The 24,469-nt window shown below is 49.8% G+C and overlaps 6 protein-coding genes across 7 annotated transcripts; 4 read left to right on the top strand and 2 right to left on the bottom strand.

Annotated features, from left to right (window-relative positions):
- Positions 1-1,500: 1,500 nt before the first annotated feature.
- Positions 1,501-4,128, top strand: FOXG_01611 (uncharacterized protein; the record flags this gene model as incomplete). The annotated part of the gene is given in 7 exon segments (XM_018378507.1): positions 1,501-1,902; positions 1,981-2,183; positions 2,357-2,489; positions 2,515-2,755; positions 2,841-2,960; positions 2,975-3,127; positions 3,181-4,128. 7 exon segments carry the CDS (start codon positions 1,550-1,552, stop codon positions 4,126-4,128), a joined length of 2,151 nt encoding a protein of 716 aa, XP_018234442.1. The 5' UTR covers positions 1,501-1,549.
- A 6,126-nt stretch (positions 4,129-10,254) lies between these two features.
- On the bottom strand, positions 10,255-10,446 carry FOXG_18146 (uncharacterized protein; the record flags this gene model as incomplete). Its single annotated transcript, XM_018398192.1, has 1 exon — positions 10,255-10,446. The coding sequence occupies one exon, from the start codon at positions 10,444-10,446 to the stop codon at positions 10,255-10,257; it is 192 nt and encodes a 63-aa protein (XP_018234441.1).
- Positions 10,338-14,679, top strand: FOXG_01610 (cutinase transcription factor 1 beta). 2 transcript variants are annotated; one of them, XM_018378506.1, is made up of 6 exons: positions 10,338-10,395; positions 10,458-11,251; positions 11,332-11,360; positions 11,525-11,766; positions 12,012-12,523; positions 12,574-14,679. In XM_018378506.1, the coding sequence occupies exons 2-6, from the start codon at positions 11,012-11,014 to the stop codon at positions 14,209-14,211; spliced, it is 2,661 nt and encodes an 886-aa protein (XP_018234440.1). In that variant the 5' UTR covers positions 10,338-10,395; positions 10,458-11,011; the 3' UTR covers positions 14,212-14,679. The 2 variants fall into 2 exon arrangements, with proteins under 2 accessions (XP_018234440.1, XP_018234439.1); XM_018378505.1 differs by having other exon boundaries at positions 10,359-11,251.
- An 817-nt stretch (positions 14,680-15,496) lies between these two features.
- Positions 15,497-20,145, top strand: FOXG_01609 (uncharacterized protein). The gene has a single exon (XM_018378504.1). The coding sequence runs from the start codon at positions 16,871-16,873 to the stop codon at positions 19,754-19,756; it is 2,886 nt and encodes a 961-aa protein (XP_018234438.1). The 5' UTR covers positions 15,497-16,870; the 3' UTR covers positions 19,757-20,145.
- Positions 15,639-22,647, bottom strand: FOXG_01608 (uncharacterized protein). Its single transcript, XM_018378503.1, has 2 exons — positions 21,398-22,647; positions 15,639-21,344 (listed from the first exon to the last, which is right to left on the bottom strand). Exons 1-2 carry the CDS (start codon positions 22,425-22,427, stop codon positions 20,356-20,358), a joined length of 2,019 nt encoding a protein of 672 aa, XP_018234437.1. The 5' UTR covers positions 22,428-22,647; the 3' UTR covers positions 15,639-20,355.
- Positions 22,648-22,860: 213 nt separating this feature from the next.
- Positions 22,861-24,141, top strand: FOXG_01607 (uncharacterized protein; the record flags this gene model as incomplete). Its single annotated transcript, XM_018378502.1, has 2 exons — positions 22,861-22,877; positions 22,932-24,141. 2 exons carry the CDS (start codon positions 22,861-22,863, stop codon positions 24,139-24,141), a joined length of 1,227 nt encoding a protein of 408 aa, XP_018234436.1.
- Positions 24,142-24,469: the final 328 nt, after the last annotated feature.

The raw sequence follows: 24,469 nt of genomic DNA, 5'->3' as shown, positions 1-24,469 counted from the left end.
CCACCATCACACCATCTGGACCATCGTCAAGTGGTTTCTGCGCCCATTTACACATACCTACACCGGTGTCCTTACTGAGCCTCACCAAGGTAAATCGACCTATAACCCACGAGAGATTGATTTTATGGATTGTTTCGCCGAGTGTCTGCATCTGGTTTCTTTTGACCGAGATGCGCATGTGGAATGCTCTTGAAAGTGGTCATATCACTGATCGTCTAAGGACTCGACAACATCTCACATCCCAGCGCAACGCATCGTGAAGCGGACGTTCACCCGCACGTCCATAGGGGCACACAGGCTCTGCTTCTCCACAGTCAAAGCCACCGAGCAGAGGACGTAATTCAAAAAGTCGAGTGACTCATAGACACGGAAAGATAGAGGTAAGTTTGAATAAGTCATGTTCGGGAGTCTTTCTAATACCGAAACAGTTGCCAAGCTCCCCCAGTATTTGGCGAGTTAGAGTCCTGCCTCAAGAGGAAAGAAGACAGAAGCTCAACCTGTAGCTTCCGCAGCCAGGGTCCTCGTCTCAGTTCCATCTCCCCAGCAAGGTACGTATCAGCCAGATTTCTGTCACAGCCAAAGAGGACTAGGTGAAAGATACATCTTCCCACAAGTCACCCGCTAGTTCCCCCGATACATGAATATCCCCAATCCTCCTGCGTTCCACGCGGGATCCCAGCTAGTGCTCCCACTGGTCCCACCCTCTACTCACCTTTCAGCCCCAATGCCCAAGAAAGAAAATTCCCCCATGCGGTTATCCCCATCCATAACAGCTCAGGTGTTTTGTACTGCAGTTGATCTGTTGACCTCAAGTCAAGCTCAATTCATCCAGTTCAGTTCGAGTTCTCATTGGGAATTCGAATTGTGAGAGGGATGTTACTTGCTACACGCCCATGCTATTTCTCACACCCACGATCTATCCCCATCATGTCTCCCGTATTTCAGAGGTTACCTCATCCCCTCCCTATCCTTCTCATCGAATGAAAAGCTGCAAGGATCTGCTACGTTTACTCGGTCGCGCCGTAGACTTTTCGTTGGCGCCCTAGTAGTGTACCGGTACCGAATTACATGGCTAACAGTCCACTCTCAAGGTGACAAGGGCGTATTTCTGGAGAAAAAAGTGAAACCGCTTTTTGTCCGTCCGTTGCCATCCGTCTTGCTCCGTCATTGTCATCGCTTGTCGTCCTCAACCTCCCAAAAATTTTGGGTTTGGTTTCGCAAAAAATTGGCTGGTGCTGCGCCTGTTGCAGTTAATATCCCCTTCCTACGAGGACAAGACACGCCAAGCAGCAGTATTTGCATAAACGCACTCACGATCTCATTCTTACACACCTCACAGCATCAGATAAGCGTCGGCCGCAACGTTTGTTGCATCACAATCCCTTGATTCATTTACTGATTTCCCTGCCCTGTCCTGTCTGCCCTACACCACCCAACAAGACGCACCCCCGTTCCCCGAGCTTACCCCTGCTCCCTCTCCCCCATACTCCGGTATCTCTTCGAGTTTCTCATCTGAGGTACGGTACCATTGCCATACCCAAACCCAAACATGGGCCAAACGCTCTCGACCATGACAGTGGCCTCGCCTTCGGGACCCGGTTCCGCCCAAAACGTCTTAAACCGACTTTTCTTCGCTAGTGGCCCCTTGCGCTCCGCGACATCGTCTACTTTGACCCGTGCTTCCACCCGCTCGTCTACTGTTCCCCCAGCCGTTGTTCTCACGGCGACTACTAATAATCGCCGCCCTCGACCCTCAAACCCCAGGCTCTCCTATTCATCTTTCTTTCCGTTCTCATCACCCCATCTCCCATTGTCTATGTCCATGGCGTCTTCGTCCCCTCATAGTACCGCCAGCTCTGAAATTGCCACGCCTCGCTCTAGATCATCAACAACATCATCCCCGTGTGTACCCCCCTCCCGTCCTCCGACCCCTCCTTCCCGTTGCCTATAACTATATCTAACCTCCCCATGTCTTTCTAGACGAAGACTTACAGATTCCAATCCAATGTCCCCCGTCGACCTTTCCAAGATCGAACAAGAAATCAAGATGGCCGCCCTTGATCAACACCGTGGCTACGTCCAAGACCACTATGCCGAGGTCAAGCAGGACCGAACACCTGAATATGTTGACGAGTCCAATGCTGCCGGCTACCAGATTGTCCGAGAACCTCTCTGGAATAAGGGTAAGCCGTCCCATTCCACCTTGTCAATTGCGACAACACTTGTTGTCACCACCATGGCGCCAGTGGCCTTGCTACCACTTGTAGTCATGGAAGGTGTCCGTCGCTCTTCACGAATTCCTTCATCACCAGCTATCATACTTTCCTTTGAAGCATGCTAACAATTCTTCGTGCAGGACTTGCCTTCACACCCGAGGAACGCGCCTCTAAGAACCTCACTGGTCTCCTCCCCCACACTATGGAGAGCTTCGAGACCCAGTGCGCCCGAGCCATGAAGATGATTCAGACCCGCCAGACACCTATCGACAAGTACCTTTACCTGTCCACTCTCAAGGGACCAAAACACCGACCTTTTCTATCGTCTCCTCATCGACAACATCCGAGAGCTCATGCCCCTCGTCTATACCCCCACAATCGGTGATGTCTGCTTGCAATACTCTAGCATTTACACTCGCCCCGAGGCTCTGTACATCTCCATCAAGCAGCGAAAGTCCATCCGTGCTATGCTCCGAAACTGGCCTTGCCAGGATCCTGAGATTTGCGTCGTCACGATGGCTCTCGCATCCTTGGTCTGGGTGATCTCGGTATCACGGTGTCGGTATCTCTGTAAGTCGATCGCAAACCACACTTGAAAAATACCTCCTAACCAAGAACAACCAGATCGGAAAGCCTGCTCTTTACACCGGCGCTGCTGGTATACACCCCTCCAAGACCCTTCCCATTGTCCTTGACTGCGGTACCCAACAACGAGGAGAACCTGAAAGACCCCTTCTACCCTGGGTCTGCGACAAAAGCGACCTTCGTACCCTGAGCAGCAGGCTTTCATGGATGAGTTTATGGAAGCTGCCCGCGAGGTTTTCCCCAGCATGGTTGTCCAATTCGAGGACTTCGACAGTGAGAAGGCCTTTGGTTATCTCGACCGTTACCGAGACCAATACCGATGCTTCGTAAGTGAACCGATGAACTTGATGAAAGTTCGGTGCTGACATTATTTTGATAGAACGACGATATCCAGGGAACTGGTGCCGTTGTGTTGGGTGGATATATTGGCGCTGTTGAGCAGTCTGGTGTTCCAATCGAGGAACAGCGGCTTGTCTTCATGGGCGCCGGCTCTGCTGGTGTCGGTGTTGCCAAACAGCTCGTTGAGTACTATACACGCCGTGGATTGAGCGAAGCTGCCGCCCGCGACAAGTTCTGGCTCGTCGATACCAAGGGTCTTGTTACTAAAGACCGTGGTGATCGCCTGGCTGAGCACAAGAAGTACTTCGCTCGAACTGACAACAATGGTCAGCAGTACCGCACTCTTGAGGAAGTCATCGAGTATGTCAAGCCCAGTGCCCTGGTTGGTCTTACTGCAACCTTCGGCGTCTTCACCGAGCCTGTTGTCCGTGCTCTCAAGCACTCTGTTCAGGAGGGTGGCCTTGAGCGCCGTCCCATTCTCTTCCCTCTCAGCAACCCTCTCACCAAGGCTGAGTGCACCTTTGAGCAGGCTATTGAGTGGACCGAGGGCACTGTCCTCTTCGCTTCTGGCTCTCCCTTCAACCCCGTCAAGGCCAAGTTTGGTGACGAAACTCACCACACGGTCTACCACCCCAACCAAGGCAACAATGTTTACATTTTCCCTGGTCTGGGTCTCGGTGCCATCCTGGCCAAGGCTTCTCGTGTTACCGACGAGATGGTTTACACCTCTGCCGCTGCTCTGGCTGGCTCCCTAAATGCCGATGAGGTTCACAAGGGCCTCATATACCCCCGCATTGAGCGTGTCCGTGATGCTAGTGTCATTGTCGCTCGCGAGGTCATGAAGGCCGCTCGACGTGGTGGTGTCTCTGAACTTCCTGAGTCTCAATGGGCTGAGTGGGAGGAGTGGGGTGATGTTGCCCTGACCACCTACATCAAGCAGCGTATCTATAACCCTCTTTGCTTTGCTGATGCCAAGACGCATCTGTAATCATGTGCACACTTGTGTATGATTTGCAAGCATTGTCATTTGAGGGTTTGGAATAGGCTAAGATGCATATCTCGACCATGAAGTGCTCGTCGTCGGCATTGCACTTGTAAATGATTGCGGTACTTGAGTGACTTGAGTATACTAACTCAGCTGCTTTGTGCAAACTTTAACGCCAAAGATCAGCTGTGGTAACTCTTGTTATGTCATGTTATGCCACACGCTTTAGTCGGTGGCCTCTGGTACTCTGTTGAGCGAGCCTCCGTGATAAGGCTTTTTTGTTTTCCATAATCTGCTTGACGTGTTAACGGCTATTAATTTTGTTTACATCTGGCATGAACCAGACAGGATGGGAATAGAGGCGAGGTTAAAAAGAGATGGAAGAAGACTTTACATACCAGTCAATGAGATATTTGAAACAAGCCTTGCTGTGCCTTGCCTTGCCTTGCCCTTTTACTATCGTGACTTCTGATGTGTTGACTGTGATGAGATTGTTGGATATATCGATTCAACTAGTGATGAAGTATTGCGAGGTGAGGTGCTGGGTTGGCCACAAAATGCCATGGATGTATCGGCGACTTGTCCTCTATTGCGATCAAAATGGGGCTGCAAGTAGTTGCTTGATAGAACTCTTGCCCGAGACTGACTGTCCTGGGACTTCGCGAACCGGCACTGGAAAGCAACCTATGAAGGTGCTAAATGCCCAGTCATTTTGGGAAGCACCACGACATGCCCAAAGCCCAGGCATGCTTTGCTTGTCTCAACATGATGGACCAAGTTATGGCGAGATTGCGCTGAGTGACTCCAATGCCCCTCCACGCTGTTCACGTTGGTCAAGGTCTGGGCTCTTGATGACTCTGACTGAAGGCGCATCTGTTATCGTGGAGGTGGCCAGTGATCAGGTTTTAACATGATTGCCATGTCCTGGATTGCCAGTCGGTGTTTGGGTGGTGTCGATCCAACTTGTTGTTGTTGTTAAGTAGAGTAATGAATGACGATGCGAGATACAAGAGGATCTGCGAAACTTTGCTTGTGATGTCCGATCGCTCAGGCCTGTTGTCTTTGTTGGTGTGTCAAGCTATGTTGAAACGCTGGGGAGATTGATTGTCAGGCCGCCGCAAATTGATGTCCGAGAGCATAAATAGAAACTGAGGCTGTTGAATGTCCAAAGCGAGGCATTGATGTCTGTAAGAAGAGTTGAGGCAAGCCGAGGGAACCACTTGGACCCAGAGCAATGCGACAGGATCGCGATCGTAACAAACAGGCAGGTGAATGTGAGGGAGGGTTACAACTTGTTGGGGGTAGGTGGTTTTTGTCCCTCGCACAACCTAAGTCAAGTCGTAAGATGGGAGGACGTCAAGGCCGGTTGATAGCCGCAGCCGCTTCAGGACGTCGGTAGCCGAGCCAAAGCTCGCCTGGAGGTTCGGGGATGGCGTTTGCCAAAGCCGAGCAGGGGGAGCCTACATATGCAGTGCGACGGCGCATGGCTGCGGCAGAGGGCATAGGGCAAAAGATGAGACATATTCCTGTCATAGAAAACGTACCCTATGCCATTGGGCAAGGGAGAATGTTGGTGGAGGGGTTTTGTATTTGAACCAGGCTTGGTGTTGATACCATGTAGCGGATTTTTCTTCAACGGTATTATATCTGCGGTGGTGGGCACGCCTCAGGTACCTTGGGATCGTTGTATGTGGAGTCCGTCTCGGGCCCGGGCTCCAGCTTTCGATAATGACGGCGGAGGGCGCGGAAGGTTGGCGGATGGGTGCAGCTGAGATGTTTTCTTTTTACACAAATTATCATACTGAAAGGTGTGCTGAACTATGTGTCAAAGAAATTATGTTGTTGTCTTGATTTCATACCTCTTGTACTCAGGGACACCTGACGGGTTGAAACACAATTTCGAGAATTAATAAGTTGGCCATAACTGAGCATCTACTGAACAATGTAACAAAATACTGGCCAGTGCTTTATCATCTCTCGCTTCACTAATCATTTACGTCCAGATGGTGTAATCGATGACCAGACCAACTCTCAGCTTCGATTAAGAAGCCTGTTCCTGGTTCGTATCACGCATGAACCGCCCGAGAGAAAAACCCCGTAGTGGGGATTTCTTCACAGACAAACACGACATTTGACGTGGATTGCGGTAAATCACTTCTAGAATATGGACGAGTTGTTGGGGAGTGTCAAGAGAATGCCCGAGGGTCCCGAGAGTTCTACGAGACCGACCGACGTTATTTCCCTACAGTCATCGGTCAGAAGTGATGGGCTTAGACAATTCTGTCAGTCATTGTTGATCTCGGACCTGAATTCGACGTCCTTCGCTCATTATACATCTGTGCGTAGTGAATACAGCGAATGGTGGCATGATCGTCAACCTTTGGTTTACGGAACATGTCCAGGGCGGGAGATCGGCCACACCACCACCCCAGCTTGTTTACTACAGATTCCTGGAATAATGCGGAGGATAGAAATGCTAAAGTCCCTACGGAGGAATGCCGATATCTAGGGTGAGGGTGAATTCCATCTACCAAACCCGGTCCAGAGCTCAACTATCAGGGCCGGCCATGTCAAAAGGGTAGCCCCTGTATGGGCTGGGCTGGGCTGGACTGCATCTGCATCAAGATGGCTTTGACCGGCACGAGACGACACGATGCACGACGAGGCTCATGGCCCACTTGCACCCCATGGAGAAGCACAAATAACCTGCTGAAGAATTAAAAAGCGGACAATGCCTGCGCTCATTGGAGTTTGATCTCTCCTGCCTTCATGGCTCAAACCTCGAGGGGCTCTCAACTTGACCAGGCAGGGTTAGCCGGATGTCTTTTCCCGCCCCCCTTCGAGCTTAGGCTTACAGTAGCCCTCCGCAGTGGTAACCGGTGGGCTCGGGTTGTGGCCGATGGGGGAGGTGATCTCAGCGCCGGAGGCACCGGGGCCGGAAGGGGATCCACTGCGGGTTCAACTCCGCTTCAGGCTGGCGACTGACTTGACCTTCGGTGATTGATTTGCATCGCGATGATGTGGAGATCCCCCGACGTCTCACCTTTACTAGCTTGTTCCCAAACTGGATGTTCACCTTGGAATCCGAGGCGGTCACAAGAATAATACTTAATAGTTAATGCTCCGTACCCACAGAGCACAATACACCCACATGACCTTGACGAAACGGTGAAGAAAAACACACTGCAGTCAAAGGTGTGGGAAAAGGAGTGTGAGAATTAGATGAGGTGAGGTGGTGTAGTGAGGAATTTTCGTTCCGTGTCTCCCCACCAGCCCTCTTTAATTTTAGATAGATCACCTTGCTGGCCATCACAATCCATGCAAATCTGCAAGAATACATAAACCTGCAGCATCGGGTAATTTGTTGAGGGATGGATGTTGTATTTGCTTTTTCTTCTTCTTTATCTGTACATGAAGAAACATGATTATGAAAGATCTGAAAAGATTCACGTTCAAATCACAAAACACTACTGAGTATATTGAGCGAGTTTGCTATCTTGCTCCTACACCGACTATTACATTACGTGCCTGTTAGAACAAGAAGAACGCATTCAAATATTAAGCTTCAGCAACCCGGAGCGACCCGTCAACTTGCACCGTTAAGAACCTGTAGCGGTGTTGGTCTTCCGTGGATGCTCACGCTCACACCCTCAGACGTTTTGGCCTGCCATTGCTTCCATGCAAGTGGAAATGTGGTTTCGACAGAGATTTCACAGCCTCATGATTCGTCAACAGAGTTACCGATCAAGGATCTTGGTTGTTTTTGGATAGCCGAACGTTGCCGACTATTCTCCGTTATTGGCCAGCTTGTCTGACGTAATTCGTGTCAACACAAATTGATTGGTTCAGAGAATGCCCAGATTCATCCCTGCCGTACCGGACCAAAGGGACAAGCACCACTGATATTCTTGGGTTTAACAAGAGCGTCATAGTTTTTGACTTCATATCAGTTGAGTAGTCTCTCGCACCTCGTTGTGTACCGCTACCAGATCTGAGGACGCATTTATAAAATAGCAATTCCAAGAAGGTGGGGTCTCTAGGGAAAAGCTTTGATAAACTTCATGATGGCCTAGGGCAAGGCTTTGGAGAGCGGATAATTCAGGTCCGGAAGTGGGCCAGCTCCAAAAGAAGAGGACTTGGCAAGGACTACGGCATGCTGTTCGTGAACCATGAAGACCCTGGTAACTCTGGGGTACCCTCCTCCCCACGGGTAGAAGCCCGACGTTGAGAGGGCTGATTCCATCGAAGACTGCAATGGAAGGATGACGAGGAGAAATAGCCCTTGCTCGAATGTTGAGCCGATGCACAGTATCGATACCGTACTGTAGGTTTGGTTATTTTCTTGTTCTTTAACAGGCCGCATTTCTGCGTTTGCAGCGCCTCGTGATGTCTGCGCCGATTCGATTCGACCTCGCCGATTCGATTCGACCTTTCCGATTCCGAAGCTCACGCCCACCCCTGTCGATACTGGAGCGGCTGACTCGATTAGGATGGTCAAGGACTATCGGTGATTGGCTTCCCCACACTACACTGACAAACTGTGGGGAGAGGAACGCTGTTGGGATCGGGGAGGACACATTGGGCAGTCAGCACGGATACTGGGGACGGCAGCTCAGGTCAGTTCTGGTCAATTGTTTCTCAGGGAGAGCTATTGGACTAACTTAGCTCGTCCAAAATGTGGAATCAGCATCTGGAAACATTGGACCTGTGGTACCTATTGGCTTACTTACGTGGCCAGTTTCTTGAGTCTCATTGTGGGGAGAACGGGGAAAAAGACAGTCACATCATGAAGATGAGGGACAGAATGTGGGTACTACCGTACTTACATATCTCTCCAAGTCGGGGTAAAGTTTGGAGAAGTTTTATTAATACGTGATGAGGTTTCTGTCGCTGAAGTCCTTTCGAGTTAGAATACCACAAAAAAAACTTACGGTGGCTTGGGAAATGTGTCAATTGAATTGCTTCTTTTGCTTGGCACATAATAACAACATGTGATGTGAATGTGTCGCTCTCAGACTAAATGTCGTCAATATCACCTTCCCATATCCTCGGATCTCGAATTATTGCTGAATCTACGTAGAGAACCCCAATACATGGTAACGCAAAGAGCTATACTGGCGATCTCTCCGCCATTCGTATTAGCTGCTCATCTAATATGTATTGTTGCCAGCTTTAGAGTTGTCAGCCTCTTCAATGCCGGTGTTGCAGCGCCCGTGCTTGCGTGGGGCCGGCATCTCACAAGGTGGGAGGTGTTGTGGACGTTCAATCTTGAGCTAAGTCCCTGGGTGATCCAGCGCAGCACATTGAGAGAAGCTGGATTGCTTTTGATAGGTTTCCAAACATAGTTGAGGATAATGGCAGGAATCAATCGCGAGGTGCAGGTCTCGCCGGTCGTGTCCGCCCATACCCGGCAAGATTCTAAACGCTAACCCCGGACCAAGAGAGCATGGCTCAAGAAAGAGACCTGCATCTGGTCCCGCAAACGCCAAGAGGTGGTCTCGACGCCCTGGTGGCTGATTAGAGTGAAAATAAAAATGAAAGGAGGGGAAGAAAAGACCAGACTCAAGGGATGGATTGTGGCGGACAAAGAATTATACATGAACCAAAACGTCTCCTGATTAATTAAAACTTTCTATCCACTATTGAAGCTCCCAGAGCAAACCTCTTTTGTCAGATTAGCATACTATGGTAGGACATTGCTAAGCATGAACGCAATTCCAAGTCCAAGTTTATTAGCTGCCAACAACAAGTCAAGTGACAAGTGCCCAGACAGATGACAGGATTTCGTCAATGCCCAGATATGAGATGCTTGGCTGTGTGAGAAGTTGATAATTTACATGAAGTCTTCGTAGTTAACGATTACATGGCTACATCTCGCTCCCTTGGCTTATCGCACAAACGTAAATTCAACACACTGACGTTGATTTTCACTTCTATTTTCTTGTCCTTTGCTAATGTGTAGTTATTAGCTCTGCCGTTGTATCGTCACCGATAAATCCCCACATCCAGGCGCACCCCAATGTCACGGCGAAGGGTGCCACCTCCAGACTTGCCCCCTGCCAGAAGGGCCTTGCCAGCTTGGGAGTAGCTCTCCGCTTACAGTAGGAACAACCAGCGCTAAATTACCCATCATCCAGGTTCCTCTTGTGGACTCGTTAGGCCCACCCTCGATGAGCCCTGTCCTGGGCGCTCAAACGCCATCGACACCCTCGCCCAAAGACCCTCAAATGCCTCGTGCACACCCTCCTCCACTTGGCTACCTTCGTGCTTGTACTTGCTCTCATCGATCAAACTGCTTCTTGTCCCCTCCGTGACTAACATGGCTCTGCCAGACTAGTGATGAGAATATAATAACCTTCCGCACCCCCCACCTACCATCCCCCGGATTTCCATCCCCTTGGCTTCAAACTTCCATTTGCGCCAGACCTGTTGGTGTGCCTCTGTTCCTCTTTGATCGTGAATCATCCCAGACTATCTCATTCTGACGGGGATTAGGCATTCGCTCTAATTCAGATTGAGCTCGACATTTGAGTCTCAGCCTGTCCCTGTCATCACTCTTCCAGCCTCGTCTACCTTACTTCCCACCAGTCTCTGGGTAAACAAAAGACAACAACCACGCTACGTTAGACATATTGAATCTCGACGACAAACGACTGAAATTAATCTGAACTCTCCACTCTACCGCTTGTATCTGGCCAAATCGAACCTTTCAATGATTTATCACAACGACGACTACTGCCCTCTCTCACCAATTTAATTTTTGCAAGACCTAGTACCGCCACATCGAAGATCTTCAGACAGCATTACGCACTTATTGGATTGTCAGTTACAAGCTCATACCAGGAATTACCATAACTGGAGTTGTCAATCGACAACAACTATAGCCATGCAAACAGAAGCTTCACAGGGCTCGGCTGCCCCGCCATCGCCAACAGCAACCTCAGTAAAGGCTTCCAACGAAAAGAACAGCAAGAAGAGAGCCTCACCTTCTGGCGACTCGGAGCAACCGGAAAAGATCACAAAGCGACGCGCTGCCCGTGCTTGTGTGTCCTGCCGGGCACGAAAAGTCCGATGCGACGTAGTCGAAGGAGCCCCTTGTGGAAATTGTCGCTGGGACAACGTTGAGGTACGTTTCTAACTCTTGGATTCTGGACAAAGCAGTCAATCCCCGCCCTGAATTTTAGAGCATGACTGACATCTGAGCAGTGCGTTGTCCAAGAAAGCCGCAGGCGAAAGTAAGTTATCCCAACGTTTTCCGGGCATCGTGTTCCGATCGACTCCATTCCGGCCCCTTGTACCGGCTGCCGGTACGAATGGAGCTCATTCGAAAGCGTCATGTCACGCAAAACGCCCCAGAGAAAAAATTACGTTGAGTTTACGTTGCTAACCGCCGCCGCAGGAAGAATCTTTATACGGCCAGCACAGCGGGCCAGTCTGTCTCCACAGAAGCTCAGCTGCGTTGCAAAACAACGGCCAGCAACGGGAATCCCACAGGTCCCAGCAAGAGTGCGACTGTGGGCATGAGCACAGCCGACCTTCGACGTCCCAGCAGCGGCTCAGCCATTTCGACCAGCAGCATTGACGCACCCAGTACTTTTCTGAACAGTTCCGCCCTTGATAGCCATGTGCCTCACATGATATGTAAGTTTTTGCGCTACTTCCCACCTCCAACTTCAACCCTCATTTTGTGCGCCGTAGCCAGCCCTCTCGATTGGCTAGTGGCTTTCTTTTTTGGGGGAACAACTCCGTTCTCCGCATTTTCAGCCGCCCCTGGCCCGCTTTCTTCATGTACTCCACAGTGCTTACATGCCTGATCACATGGAAATTTGACGACGGTTGATGATGGAATGCGCGGGAACCGAACTATGGCTGACCACAAGACCCAGATCAACGCTCTGGCTACCGCCGAGATTCCAGCTCACTCAATAAGATCCAGTCAATAGAATCTAACGCACACCGGTCGTCATGGGGTAGCATCATCCCGGACCCTGCGTTCTTCGATAACTTGCGTACCACTCAATTGCTCGGTTCTCTCGAGGAGAAGGACACCCCGGCACCTCAGTTCCCTGCATTTTTACGACCTCTGCCAAATAAGATCGCGCCTGAAGATGTCGATTATCTCAAGATTAAGGGCGCACTATCGGTGCCCACCCTGCCACTACAAAATGCACTCCTTCAGGCTTATGTCGAATATGTGCACCCGTATATGCCGCTTATGGACCTGAACAACTTTCTCGGTATCATCAACAGTCGTGATGGAAAGAATGGTCAGACAAGCCTCTTCCTCTACCAGGCTGTAATGTTCGCTGCGTCAGCCTTTGTAGACATGAAGTACCTTCGTGAGGGTGGTTACACTACTCGAAAAGCAGCTCGCAAGTCCTTCTTTCAAAAGACAAGGGTAAGTAAGGCTCCGAACACGTGGAACTTGCTGAACTAATCCGCCAATAGTTACTATACGACTTCGATTACGAGTCAGATCGCCTTGTCCTCGTACAAGCTTTGCTTTTGATGACGTATTGGTATGAGACGCCAGATGACCAGAAAGACACATGGCACTGGATGGGCGTGGCCATCTCACTGGCACACACTATTGGCCTTCATCGAAATCCCGGGTCCACAAGCATGGCTCCAGCAAAACAAAAGCTCTGGAAGCGAATATGGTGGTCTTGCTTTATGCGAGATCGCCTCATCGCCCTCGGCATGAGACGGCCCACACGTATTAAGGACGAAGATTTTGATGTGCCCATGCTCGAGGAGAGCGACTTTGAGATCGAGGTCCTCCCCGAGAACAATACCATTATCCCAGCTAGCTGTGCATTGGTTCGCAATCTCGACATGCAGCGAGAGCTGGCTATCATGTGCATTGCCAAGGCTCAGCTGTGCGTGTGCATTAGCCGCATGCTGAAGGCGCAGTATTCAGTTTTGATCCGGGATAAGATGAAGCCCGAAAATACTACTAACAGCACTATGATGCTTTTCCCTAATAAGCAGTTAGATAACGTGGAGAGCGTCACTGAGGTGGATCACGAACTTATGGCATGGGCTGAGTCGCTACCAGCCTGCTGCCAGTACCGCACCCTGACACCCTTGGATGTCAAAGACGGACGATCAACAATTGCTGTTCAGAGGACACTCCTGCACATGGTATACTACACTACCATATCGGCTCTGCACCGACCCCAGTTCCTGCCATCGTCGCCTCTCCAGGCCCCGACAACATCCCGACAAGTACAAGATATGTCTCGACTACGGGTTCGTGATGCTGCGATGCATATTACCCGAATGGCTACGGAGCTTCACCAATATCGGTTAGAGCGATTCTTACCTACGACTGGTGTGACGGTTATTCTTCCTGCAATGATCATTCACCTCCTTGAGATGAAGAACCCCACGCCCCAGGCTCGGGAGCGTGCCACACGAGGATTCCGCCAGTGTATGCGGGTTATGGAGAAGCTCCGAGAGGTCTATGCTGCAGCAGATTACGCAACCGGGTTCCTTGATGCTGCTCTGCGGAAGGCTGCGATTGATATCAACTCCAGCGTTGCCCCTTCAACCCTAGCCATGATGAAACGGGTACCAATCGAATTCAGCGCTCAAACACCACCTCCCGAGAATGCGCCGTACATGACTGCTTCCGAGTCGCTATTTAATGAGAAGCCGAAGGAGCCTCAGCCTGTGGCAGCACCAACCATGATGCCACCAAATACTGTCAACGCTGCAGCTTTGGAGATGCCCACAAACTCACCTCCCCAGACGGAGATGGAGTCTCCTGCCGCTGGCTTGACACCGAGCGTCAGTGCTGGATCAGAGGAAATTCAACTGGATGTTGGCAACATGGATCTCGATTTCATGCAAGGCCACGACGAGTTCGACTGGAATGCTGTGGCCGGAACCGATTTTGACGTTGACCAGTGGCTGCAATTCCCCCCGGAGGGAGTGAACAATCAAGACGATAATTTGATCGCCGGGGTATTGGGCGTTGAGGAGCCTACTATGTCGGCAGAACAGGCGCTGACCTGGGCTATTAATGCCGAGGTCGATGCAGCCCGGCAAACCGAGAACCGCGAGATTCCTGCCCCGGCGTAGTTTCAAGACGCTTCAACTTCCGTATTGCAACACAATTCTGGATGAATGATCTTTTGGACGGAGCCTTGCATTTGTTTCATTTTTGCATTACCTGTTGTATGTGTCTGCATTCGAGACGGGGCGTTTGGGCTGTTGCTCCAGGCGGCGCATTATGTTTTGGAATGGGACGTCGGTGTTGGACAGGGATATGACTTAATGTTTTTAAGGACATCAAAAAGCAACGCTTGGGACGACTGTTTATGAAGACATTGATTTTGGCGTTTGATATCACCTACAGACAGGAAAGGGACGCCTCCAGGGGCTCAAACTTGTTGCTGTTTGTTTTTCTTGTCAACTTGAAGATGTATTTTGTAGTTGAATGGCAACGAAACCCAACTTGAACCATGAATATTTGATGTGACGTCTGTTATAGCATCTGTAGTTCTATTTTGGTGAGTTATGAAAACCCTCGGATGCCCTGAATAGCGGGAAGATTCTTGTGTTGTACTTAATATTAGCGAAAGCATGTGGTTCCGTTATCCTGTCCTCTTAGCTCAAGATGACCAAAACTTGCAGGGGAGCACATTGAGACTTTGGAGAACAAGAAGTAGCAAGTTTGAACCAACGGACCTCACAGTGCGATGTTATTATAGGTGTCGGCTACATGAAGCGAGAAGTTTGGGATGGAGTACGTAATTTAATGTGGCAGGTAATGAATTGCAGGACGATTGGGTATGGCGCAATCTATTTGTTGACATTGACAACTAGCATCATGATGGCTGACAGGGTGACGGTTAACAGGGGCAGATAGGTACGAACGAGATGGGGGTCTTGTGATCATAACTGATAGGCAAGACATGAACAGATGGGATGGATGTAAAAAGGCCATCAGAGGAATGGATAGCTAACTTCGAATGTCTCTGCTTATTCAAACCACCCCCTTTTTTTTTTTTGTCTTGGTGCTGCGTAGACATGCTCACGATGGTGTTTAGTGATATGCAGGAACAGAAGCTACGGATACGATGGATCAAGATATTGAAAACTGACAAGGGCCAAATCGACCTAATTCGATGCCCTGGCTTGGTCGTACAGGGCAATCGAGCTAATAATATCACCGTTGACGGTTGATGGGCCAGCCTGTGATGGAATAAAGAAGATCTCCTTTCCGTCAACGTTACGAGGTGGTCAAGCTCGTTAGCCAGGTCTTGGCCTCATATTAGAGAGTGGAGGAAAGGGAGGCGAATATGGGGCGCAACCGAGACCAGGCGAGAAGAAGGGATTTCCTCTTTGATTACCTCTAGGTACTTGATACTTTAGCAGCTGTACCTACCTAACTGTGCCTACTTGAACGGAAGACATGGATGTCTCTAGCATCAGCCAGGTTGATACCTGGAGGGAAAACACTACCTTAGGTGCACAGCACTCTATGTATCCTATAGTGAGGGTCCCGAGCTCATTTTCTCTTCCTTACAACGTAGGCCTCTCAACAATCATCACTCCAACATATCTTCTTTTCCTTGACTAAATCTTGCGACTATGGTTATTATTCTTTGTATTCTTGGCATCTTTGCATTATACCTGATCCGTCAATTGTCGTTGTACCTTTCGTTGCCGCTTCACCTTCCCTGAGTTTCCTCTTTCATTCACTGATATCCCTCCCTTCAAGCAAAGTGGTCGCAGCTCCGAAGCTCATCGTCCAACGTTACCAAAGCTGATTCTTCAACGCTTTTATCATAATTATTGTTTTTATCTCTGTACCTCAGCTGTGCATACTGTTTGCATTCTTTTGTTCACTCGGTACTCAAACTCTTACCGGTTTCTCTAAACAAGATCTTGTCCAGATCCGGCCATTCCATCGTGCCAACCAACAGCCTAGCTCTTGCAAAGTTCCAACGACGTCAAATTGACGATACTCTGTTTGAACAGTGTTTCTATTTCACTACATTGCGCACAGGGCATCCGGTCAATCGAACCGACTTTCTTTTTCCTTCTTATCCATGGTCACGAATCGTGGGTGACGAACCAGTGGTTTTGGATTCATTTGACCAGGGCGCTAAATACGACAAGCTATTTACGCAAGCCCCATCCTTGCCGCCAATTCAGTGTAAACCTCATTTATTACAGGCCTCCGCAACGAAACGCAACGCGACCGTGGCCCACACAAGAACCTCACACGTCAACCCAAACCACGTCAAACTCAACTCTTCTTTGCGCAACTCTTTGACCGCCATCTCCCATCGGCGATTGCTTCGTTCCCTTTCAGCTCCCAGAGTGGCCTTCCAAAGGCCCTCTTTGTCGCTCCTTACCTCTTCTGATCCACTTTCAACTTGCTTTTTTCCCTTTCCCTTAAGCCCAAGAGCTTCTTCAGTTGCGCGACTCTGTGCCACACAGCTTCACTTCTTTAATTCGTAACTGAGCGGTCTTCCAACCTGCATGAAACCTTGCACCCTTTGAACAAAGAAGCTCCACCTGATCGCATTAACTAGCAAACACCACAAGGACTTTTCCGACCTGACAGCGACCTATCTGACGACACAATTTCTGACGTATCTTCTTCGATATGGGCATCAAAACCTCCACTCATCCCCGCCCCATCGACATGTCCCCAGGTTCCTAGACAGATCATGATTCTACGATCCATCCACCCGATTCGAGCCTGTCTGTCTGCTGGATAATAACCATGACCGATCTCAACGCCCAAGTCGCCAAGCAGGCGCGCGATCCCGCCGCCACTTCACCGGCTCCGAAGAACAAACTTACTGAAGATATTATTGTGAATCTCGGTCCTGCTACTGTCGTCGATGCGCTGAACACAGCCACTGGCGCCCTTCGCACGTCCTTGGACAATGCCTCCTCTAAGGAGCGAGATTTCATCAATCGCACCGCTCTTGCGTCATACACAATCTGGGGATGGTTTGAGGAACTTCAGTCTTGGCCGTGGCCCTCCGAACCGGGGTCTGCTGGGTTTCTAATGCCCAGCAACGAAGAGCGCAAACGAAGATCAATGCAACTTACCGTCCCAGGGGACGACGAGGATCAGTGGATGGGGAGTTTGCTTGCTCGAGATGTGTCAAAATATGAGCAGAGGCTGGCTCAAATTCAGCGTGATTTGTCAGACCTTGATCTCGAAGACATTAAAGTCCATGTCCTCAACCATCATATCCTTCCCTTATCCAGACCAGGTACACCACTTGCTGAATTCACTGGAGCTGGTCAGTTATCGCGTTCCAGCTATAATCGCATGGAGGACCACACTGCAGTGATTACTGCGATTGTTCTGAAGGCGCTGCCCGTCTTGGATAAGTTGACTCGTTTACTACACACTTGGAACCTACGACTTTGCGCTCTGCGTCGCATACCGACTGTTCTACTTGCCCTTGAGGACGCTGAAGTTGCGCTTAAATCTGCTTTTAAGGCCATTTCTATCCCCACAAAAGACACACCCAAGAAAGACGACAACACTCCGTTGCAAGATTCAGCACTTACGAGAAATACATTTGATGTGATGAAAGGGCATCTCGGCGAACTTATCGTCTGTCCTGGCCGGTCGCTTGATTATATGCTAGACTGCTTGGAAGGACTACCTGACACGCTCCCCAGTGATTGGTTGGATCGAATGGAAGCTGTAGAGTCGAGCTACGGTGAATGGGTTGTGGTATGTGAGAGGAAGATCAGACACACTGAAAGGACTGCTCCTCCCGAACCCTCGGGGCCTCCTCGCTCTCCATCACCAGTGAAATACAACACTGCATCTGACAAGTCTACTACACTCGTTGACAGTTTGACTGACGATGAATCTGATAACGATGATGAGAGCTCTGTCAAAGCTGGGACTGTTGTTGTGCCCATCCCGTTGCTTCTACCGCCCAAGAAAGTGGCAGTCACTGGCTCCGACAACTCAGCTATGGAACCCACGAAAGCTAGGGTGCCTTCTGGCGTTTCGGAGTCCGAGACAGTTGTACCAGAGTGGTATAGGAGAGATCCGTCATCAGAGAGTGAGCCCGAAAGCCCTTCGTTTCTCCCCATCGAAGAAGTCGACGAATCCTACGAGGATGAGAACCACACCTTTGACGGTACCAGAGACGTAATGCCAGTCCAGTCCCAATTACCAACACCAAGCATCGAGCAAGACTTCAACTCCTCAATAATGTCAACTCAGTACCCCGAAACACCTGACCACAGCTTCACACACCATTTCGATCGAGATATCTCTCCTGAATTACCACCACTTCGACCTCTTCCTCTTCCAAGGCAGAAAATTGATCCATCCCGGACTCTTACTGTCACTCAGCCTTCGTCGAGCTATTTCGGCGGCCTATCTAGTGATCCACTTGAGGTATCTGCTTCTCCTGACATTCCTCGAACCCGAATTCGTGAAGCGGAATACACTCAGGCTAGTCCCCCCAGTACTCCGCCCATGTTACCTATGGATTCACGGGAATCCTCTTTGGCACCTCTGGATAGCCCTCTATTGCCAGATCGGAACATCGATGATCTAGATATGTCCAATATGCGAATTGAGGATTCGTTCAACGAAGACTTTGACGATTCATTCTCAATCGCTGAGTACTCCACTACTTTCGACCGCCGCAGCAGCGTTGGCGATCAGCACCTGCAACAACAAATCAGTCAGATCATTGACTCGATCCCTGCCAAGATCAAGCTAACTAATGACTCTTCTTCGAGAGTCAACCTGAATCCCCCGGATGTGCAGCTGCCACGTATCAGAAAGAGGCCTTCCATCGAGCCTTTCCGAAGAAGCGCTTCGAATCTTTCATCCCGTGCTGGCACGCCCTCATTCACCCTTTCGCCTGCCAAGAACACGAGGGTACGAAACCGTGGCCACCACGAGATCAAGGTCTACCATCTTTCTCGTTCGTCCGGTGAGGCTCCAATTAAACTGTTCATTCGCTGTGTTGGCGAACAGGGGGAACGCGTCATGGTTCGTGTGGGTGGCGGCTGGGCAGATCTAGGCGAATATCTCAAGGAGTACGCTAGCCACCACAAACGCCGATCTGCTACAGCCAACGCCAAAGTCGAGGTTCTTCCAGAATCTCCTGGGGCATCAAGGTCTAATATGGGCTCAAGTCCAAATGGACGACCCCAATCTGCGGTTGAATTATCTCCTATGTCCCCTTTGTCTGTCCGTAAGACGCGACGGAGCATTGGTGCCGTGGGTAGTGAAGCACCTAAGCTGAATACCAAAACGTACGCCTTTGGCCCTGCGCTTGGTGAGGAGGATCCCTCAGAAGTGTTCAACCGGTCGCGGTCCAACTCTCACCTTGATTGGAATGAAGATGAGAGCTCTTTCCTTGGACTTGCGGGGCCTACAGGCAAGAAAGTTGAGATGAGTGAGGAGAACAAAGCATGGGTCGCAAGCGTCAAGGAAAAGGTCAGAATCGCTAGCGGCGAGCGAAGTCGGCTGCCATCAACGAGCAGCCAGTTTGGTGAGCTCGGTAGAATTGGTGGCACAAAGCGACTGTTCCTCAAATCCGAGGACCGTCGGGAATCGAAAGGCGGTCGAGAATCAAGAGGAGGCAGAGAATCACGGGGAAGTGTCAGATGAAGCTGGTATACCAGCACGAGCAACGAAGCCTTTACTCTTGTGTCAACATACTTGCACTTGACCACGAACCTATGAACCTGAGCATTGAACACACCACAACGACTATCATGGGGGCAAATTTTTGCTTTGTGGAGTTGGGGAACCACTGGGACTCATCATACATGGACTTAGCATTTGAATTTTTCCTTTTGTTTCGACGATACGGTCTTTCCTTGGGCGAACTGCGGACAGTGTAGACAGTCAATACCCATATTTCCTATTTGTTATGAGATCTTAGCGTAGTACTTATTTAGATATGTGTGTCAGAAGAAACGTGAAATATCAATCAAATCATCCAGGTAACTTTGGTAATCACTGATGCTGAGCCGTAATCTAACAATGATTCCAAGCCTAAAAAGCAAAAGTTCATTTCGATTCCATAACTGACCGTCATGGTCAAAACACGTGTAGTATCATAGCTTGTCCTAAACCCTACCCATAACAAGATCCTTTTCTGCCAGACCCAATGCACCCGGTTTCCGAAGCCCACCTTTTGTTCCTCTTCAATGCCAGTGTATCCGATTTTCAGTTCCCGTTTTCTCTTTTCCCTCCGCTTTAGCTCAATCATCATCGTCTCCTGCTCTGCGGGCAGCGCGACGTTTACCCTTTCCACCCTTAGGGTTACCCTTAAAGTGCTTCTTGCTTGACGCCATCTGAACCTCCTTGGGGTCAAGGCCATTCTCGAGAGCGACCGCTGTACGTGCTTTGCGGCCGGACAGGTGTTTACCCGCCAGAGGATCTTCCTTACCCTGCTCCGAATACTGGTAGTTGAAAGGTCGGCTAACGTGACCTTGAGAACTAGAAGGACCGAAGAAACCCTTGTCGATCTTCTTGGACTTTGGGCCTGCAGGTAGGGGAACATCGATGGTAGAGGCAAGGTCAACAGCATCGTCGTCCATGGCAAGGAAAGGTTCGCTGCTGGCTGGGTCGATGACTGAGAGTTGATCCATAGCGGCACTTAGGGCAGCTCGTCGTTTCTCAGGGAGGTGCTCTTCATCATAGAGCCCTCGGTTGAAGTCGGCCGCATCCTCAATTCCAGGAGGGGGTGAAACGAATAGCAGCTTGCCATTTACATAGTCCTTGAGGATATATCGAGCAGCGCGGGACTCATCTGGCTGACCAAGACCCTGGGTTTGGAAACCACGGGCGCGGGCATATGCACGGAGTAGCTCAGCAGCTGTAGGAATCCCTGTACCACCCTCCTCGATGGCTCGGGTGCGGATATGAATACCATAGATTGCCTCAAGGAAAGGTTGAGGGATTCGCTGAGTGACGAGGCCCACGGGTCCCTGGAACTCGCGAAGCTGGTCGATGGGGAGAACACCGTTACAAACAAGATCAGCCTTGGTGGTAGCAAAGTTGGGGAAGACAAGACCAGGACAATCGCAGAGGATGACACGTTCGCTGAGGTGAATGGTCTGGAAGTGCTTGGTCTTTCCCGGAGTTGAAGAGACTGAAACTTTCTTTGCACCAATGAGAGCATTGATAGTAGAGGATTTACCAACGTTGGGGTAACCAACTAAGCCAACCTGCAGCTTGTGATCCGAACCTGTTGATGCATTAGCTGAATTGTTTGTGGAGTTTTATTTTGGTATATCTCACCTGCGTCTGCGGGAGAATGTTTCAGGAAGATGTCTTCCAGCTCTTGAACTGTAAGAATCTGTGTATCAATATCGTCGGCTTCCTCTGCCGCGTTTGCCTCTTTATCAATTTGGCTCTGTTGCACAAAGTCTTGAGTCAATGGAGCACCTTCTTGTTCTTTTTGGTCGCTACCCTCGCCCTGATCCTCCTGGGCGGATTCTGACGAAGGCCCAGCAGGCGACTCATCTTCTGAATCGTCGAATTCCCTCGCCTCGTTCTCTGCCTTAGCCAGCTCGGCGGAGAAAAAGCGATACGCAATGCCAGCCTCCTTTAGGTGCTTTGCCCAAGCCTTTCTCTGTTTGGGTGTCATCATGTCTGCCTTGTTGATGAGAAGAAGGTTCTCTTTCTTGGGATCAACAGCCTTGACATATGACTCAAGATCCTCAGAACGGAATAGGAGAGGGTTTCTGGCATCGACGATTTGGACAATAAGATCCGATCGTTCGATAACTCGCCACAGCTGCCGCCAAACCTCTAAGTTTCGCTCAAAAGGTGTCATAAGAAGATCATTATTCTCTTGCAGCTCGGCCAAGCCACGTCTCCAGTTAAGGAAGCTCTCTCGCTCTCGTGCGTCCAGTTCTTCAGGTGTTGTTGTAGAATCCCACTTGGGCCTTCGGGGGACAGTCAAACGACCTTTATGCTGCTTGTGCTTTCCAAGAACGTCTCTCTCCTCATGCGCTGAAAGAAGATACGGGTTCTTTTGGTCTGTATGGATAATCTTGACATTATTGGTCTTTTCGGCTGTGAAATCGGTACCAGCCAACTCGGCGGTGGCCAGGAACTCATCCAGGTCGCCTTGCTCCGTAACGGAGCGCATCTTGACCCAAGCAGCATCCTTCTTCTCGTTGACAAGATATTGTTCGCCTGTGGCGTGGTTTGTTCTGGTGATGGCAGAAGTTCGCTTCCTGTCGGTTCCCTTGCCTTTACCGAAGCGATCGTTCATGAGGGCGTTGCCCAAACCGACCGAGTTCTTGGACTTTGCCAGAACCATTTTGACGTCGATATAGAGTGTAGTATTCGGTTGGTGTGCTTCGGCAGCTAATATACGAGGAACGGCTGCTCCAAGTCGCAATACCTCTCAAGATATTATTGATGTTGTGTAAAAACTGAGTTGGATTGATCTGAGAGGGCTGTCTACTGATCAACTCTGTGCCCCGCTGAATAATGACTGTTCTTGGAGGGGCAAATGGATTTTTCGGGGTCCGTAACGGTGTTTCAATTACTGTTTCCGCACTATAGACCTCTGCAATGACATAGGGCTTTATACTGTGCGAATGAGCTGACAGGGTCTGGGATAACTGTGGAGTATATGATAAGGATTTTTTTCCCACCCCGCTAGATTTTCTGTACCCGGATGAGTGTTGTCTAAGCCCAACATCCACTCCCACGTAACAACTAAATTCTTGTTGCTTCAAACCGCCAAGATGCCTCGAAAGTGGATGTAAGTACTCCGTGGTAGATACGAGACCATAGTGTGCTGATACAGATCATGTAGCGACAAAAAGTCTGCTCAGCACTTTACCCTAGTGCACCGACCGCAAAATGACCCTCTCATCCACGACGAGAATGCACCTGCAATGGTGCTCAACCCTACCCAGACCAAGAAGGGATCATCCAAATCGAAGGATCTCGATGATCTGGCTTCTGAACTAGGTTATGAGGCCGAAGATGTCCGCGCGAACGAGGGCGAGGCAGCTAGTTATGGTGTTTACTTTGATGATTCTGAATACGATTACATGCAACATCTGCGCGATCTCAACACTGGTGGCGGAGAGGTTGTTTTTGTGGAGTCGACGGCTACTGCAAACAAGGGCAAAGGAAAGCAGAAACAGTCACTTGAGGATGCACTCAAGAAGCTGGACGTTGAGCAGAACGCAGGCGATATTCTCGATGACGAAATTCTTCCATCCAAGAATCTTACAAGGGTGACCTACGAGGCCCAACAGGATATTCCTGATTCTATCAAGGGATTTCAACCCGATATGGATCCTCGTCTTCGAGAAGTCCTTGAGGCCTTGGAAGACGACGCATATGTTGACGATGGTGACGACGATATTTTCAAGGAGCTTGCCAAGGACGGTCGCGAACTGGAAGATTATGAGTTTGACGGCGCAGATTTTGACGAGGATGACGGCTGGGAATCAGATGCTACAGCCAAGCCAAACAAAGAGTACAAAGATGACAACATCCCTCAACTCGTACCGACAGAGCAACCCGAGGAGGGGCCCTCTCAAGATTGGCTTGAGGATTTCAAGCAATTCAAGAAGGAGCAAAAGGGCGGCAAGGTCCCCGTTGCTCCATCACAGTCTGAAATGCAATCTAATTGGACGACAACTACTCACGGCGGCCGACGCAAGAAGAGAAAGGGAGCCCTGACGGATAACTCGAGCTATTCCATGACCTCTTCATCTTTAGTACGAACTGAACAGATGACTCTCTTGGACGCGAGGTTTGACAAAATTGAGGAGCGATACAACGAGGATATGGAGGACGACATGCAGTCAATGTCTGCCGTTTCAACCATGTCTACTGTTCAAGGGCCCGTTCGTGGTGATTTTGATAACATCATGGATGATTTCCTTGGAAACTTCACAAAACCTGGAAAGAGGACATCCAAGAAGACTAAGGCTCAAACAGGCCTCGAGCAACTGGAAGAGATTCGAAAAGGGTTGGGGCCTGCTCGAATCCGCGGCAGGATAAAATAATTGAGGATTTGGCACATGAGAGATCAACCAGATTTGAGATTGTTGGACTGGAATAAAAGAACGGAGTTCAAGGAGTAAAGGGATTTTAATGAGACATGTGTTCTTGCTGGCGTGGAGATAGGATGAGACTCGATTTACATTCTGTCATGTACCTTTGTCATCACGTGAGAGTGGATCAAGTGTAACGAAGCAAAGCATAGCTCTCCAGAATAGGAACTAGCTCAATGGATTAATTCTATCTCCATCACTCAACCACAGCTTGTCATAATATCCACGTCACGCCACGCATAGAGAGGGCTTCAACTCATCCTCATGTCCAGACGATTTC

The sequence above is a fragment of the Fusarium oxysporum genome, chromosome 5 (genome assembly GCF_000149955.1).
Source record: "Fusarium oxysporum f. sp. lycopersici 4287 chromosome 5, whole genome shotgun sequence".
Lineage (NCBI taxonomy): Eukaryota > Fungi > Ascomycota > Sordariomycetes > Hypocreales > Nectriaceae > Fusarium > Fusarium oxysporum.
Note: the sequence above shows the minus strand (reverse complement) of the source record. Positions and strands in the feature narration are given on the sequence as shown.

Coding starts and splice junctions, on each gene's coding strand:
- FOXG_01610 (XM_018378506.1), top strand. CDS start 11,012: ATGCAAACAGAAGCTTCACAGGGCTCGGCTGCCCCGCCATCGCCAACA. Junction 11,252..11,331: donor GTCGCTGGGACAACGTTGAG/GTACGTTTCTAA, acceptor ACATCTGAGCAG/TGCGTTGTCCAAGAAAGCCG. Junction 12,524..12,573: donor CCTTCTTTCAAAAGACAAGG/GTAAGTAAGGCT, acceptor ATCCGCCAATAG/TTACTATACGACTTCGATTA.
- FOXG_01609 (XM_018378504.1), top strand. CDS start 16,871: ATGACCGATCTCAACGCCCAAGTCGCCAAGCAGGCGCGCGATCCCGCC.
- FOXG_01608 (XM_018378503.1), bottom strand. CDS start 22,427: ATGGTTCTGGCAAAGTCCAAGAACTCGGTCGGTTTGGGCAACGCCCTC. Junction 21,345..21,397: donor ACATTCTCCCGCAGACGCAG/GTGAGATATACC, acceptor ATGCATCAACAG/GTTCGGATCACAAGCTGCAG.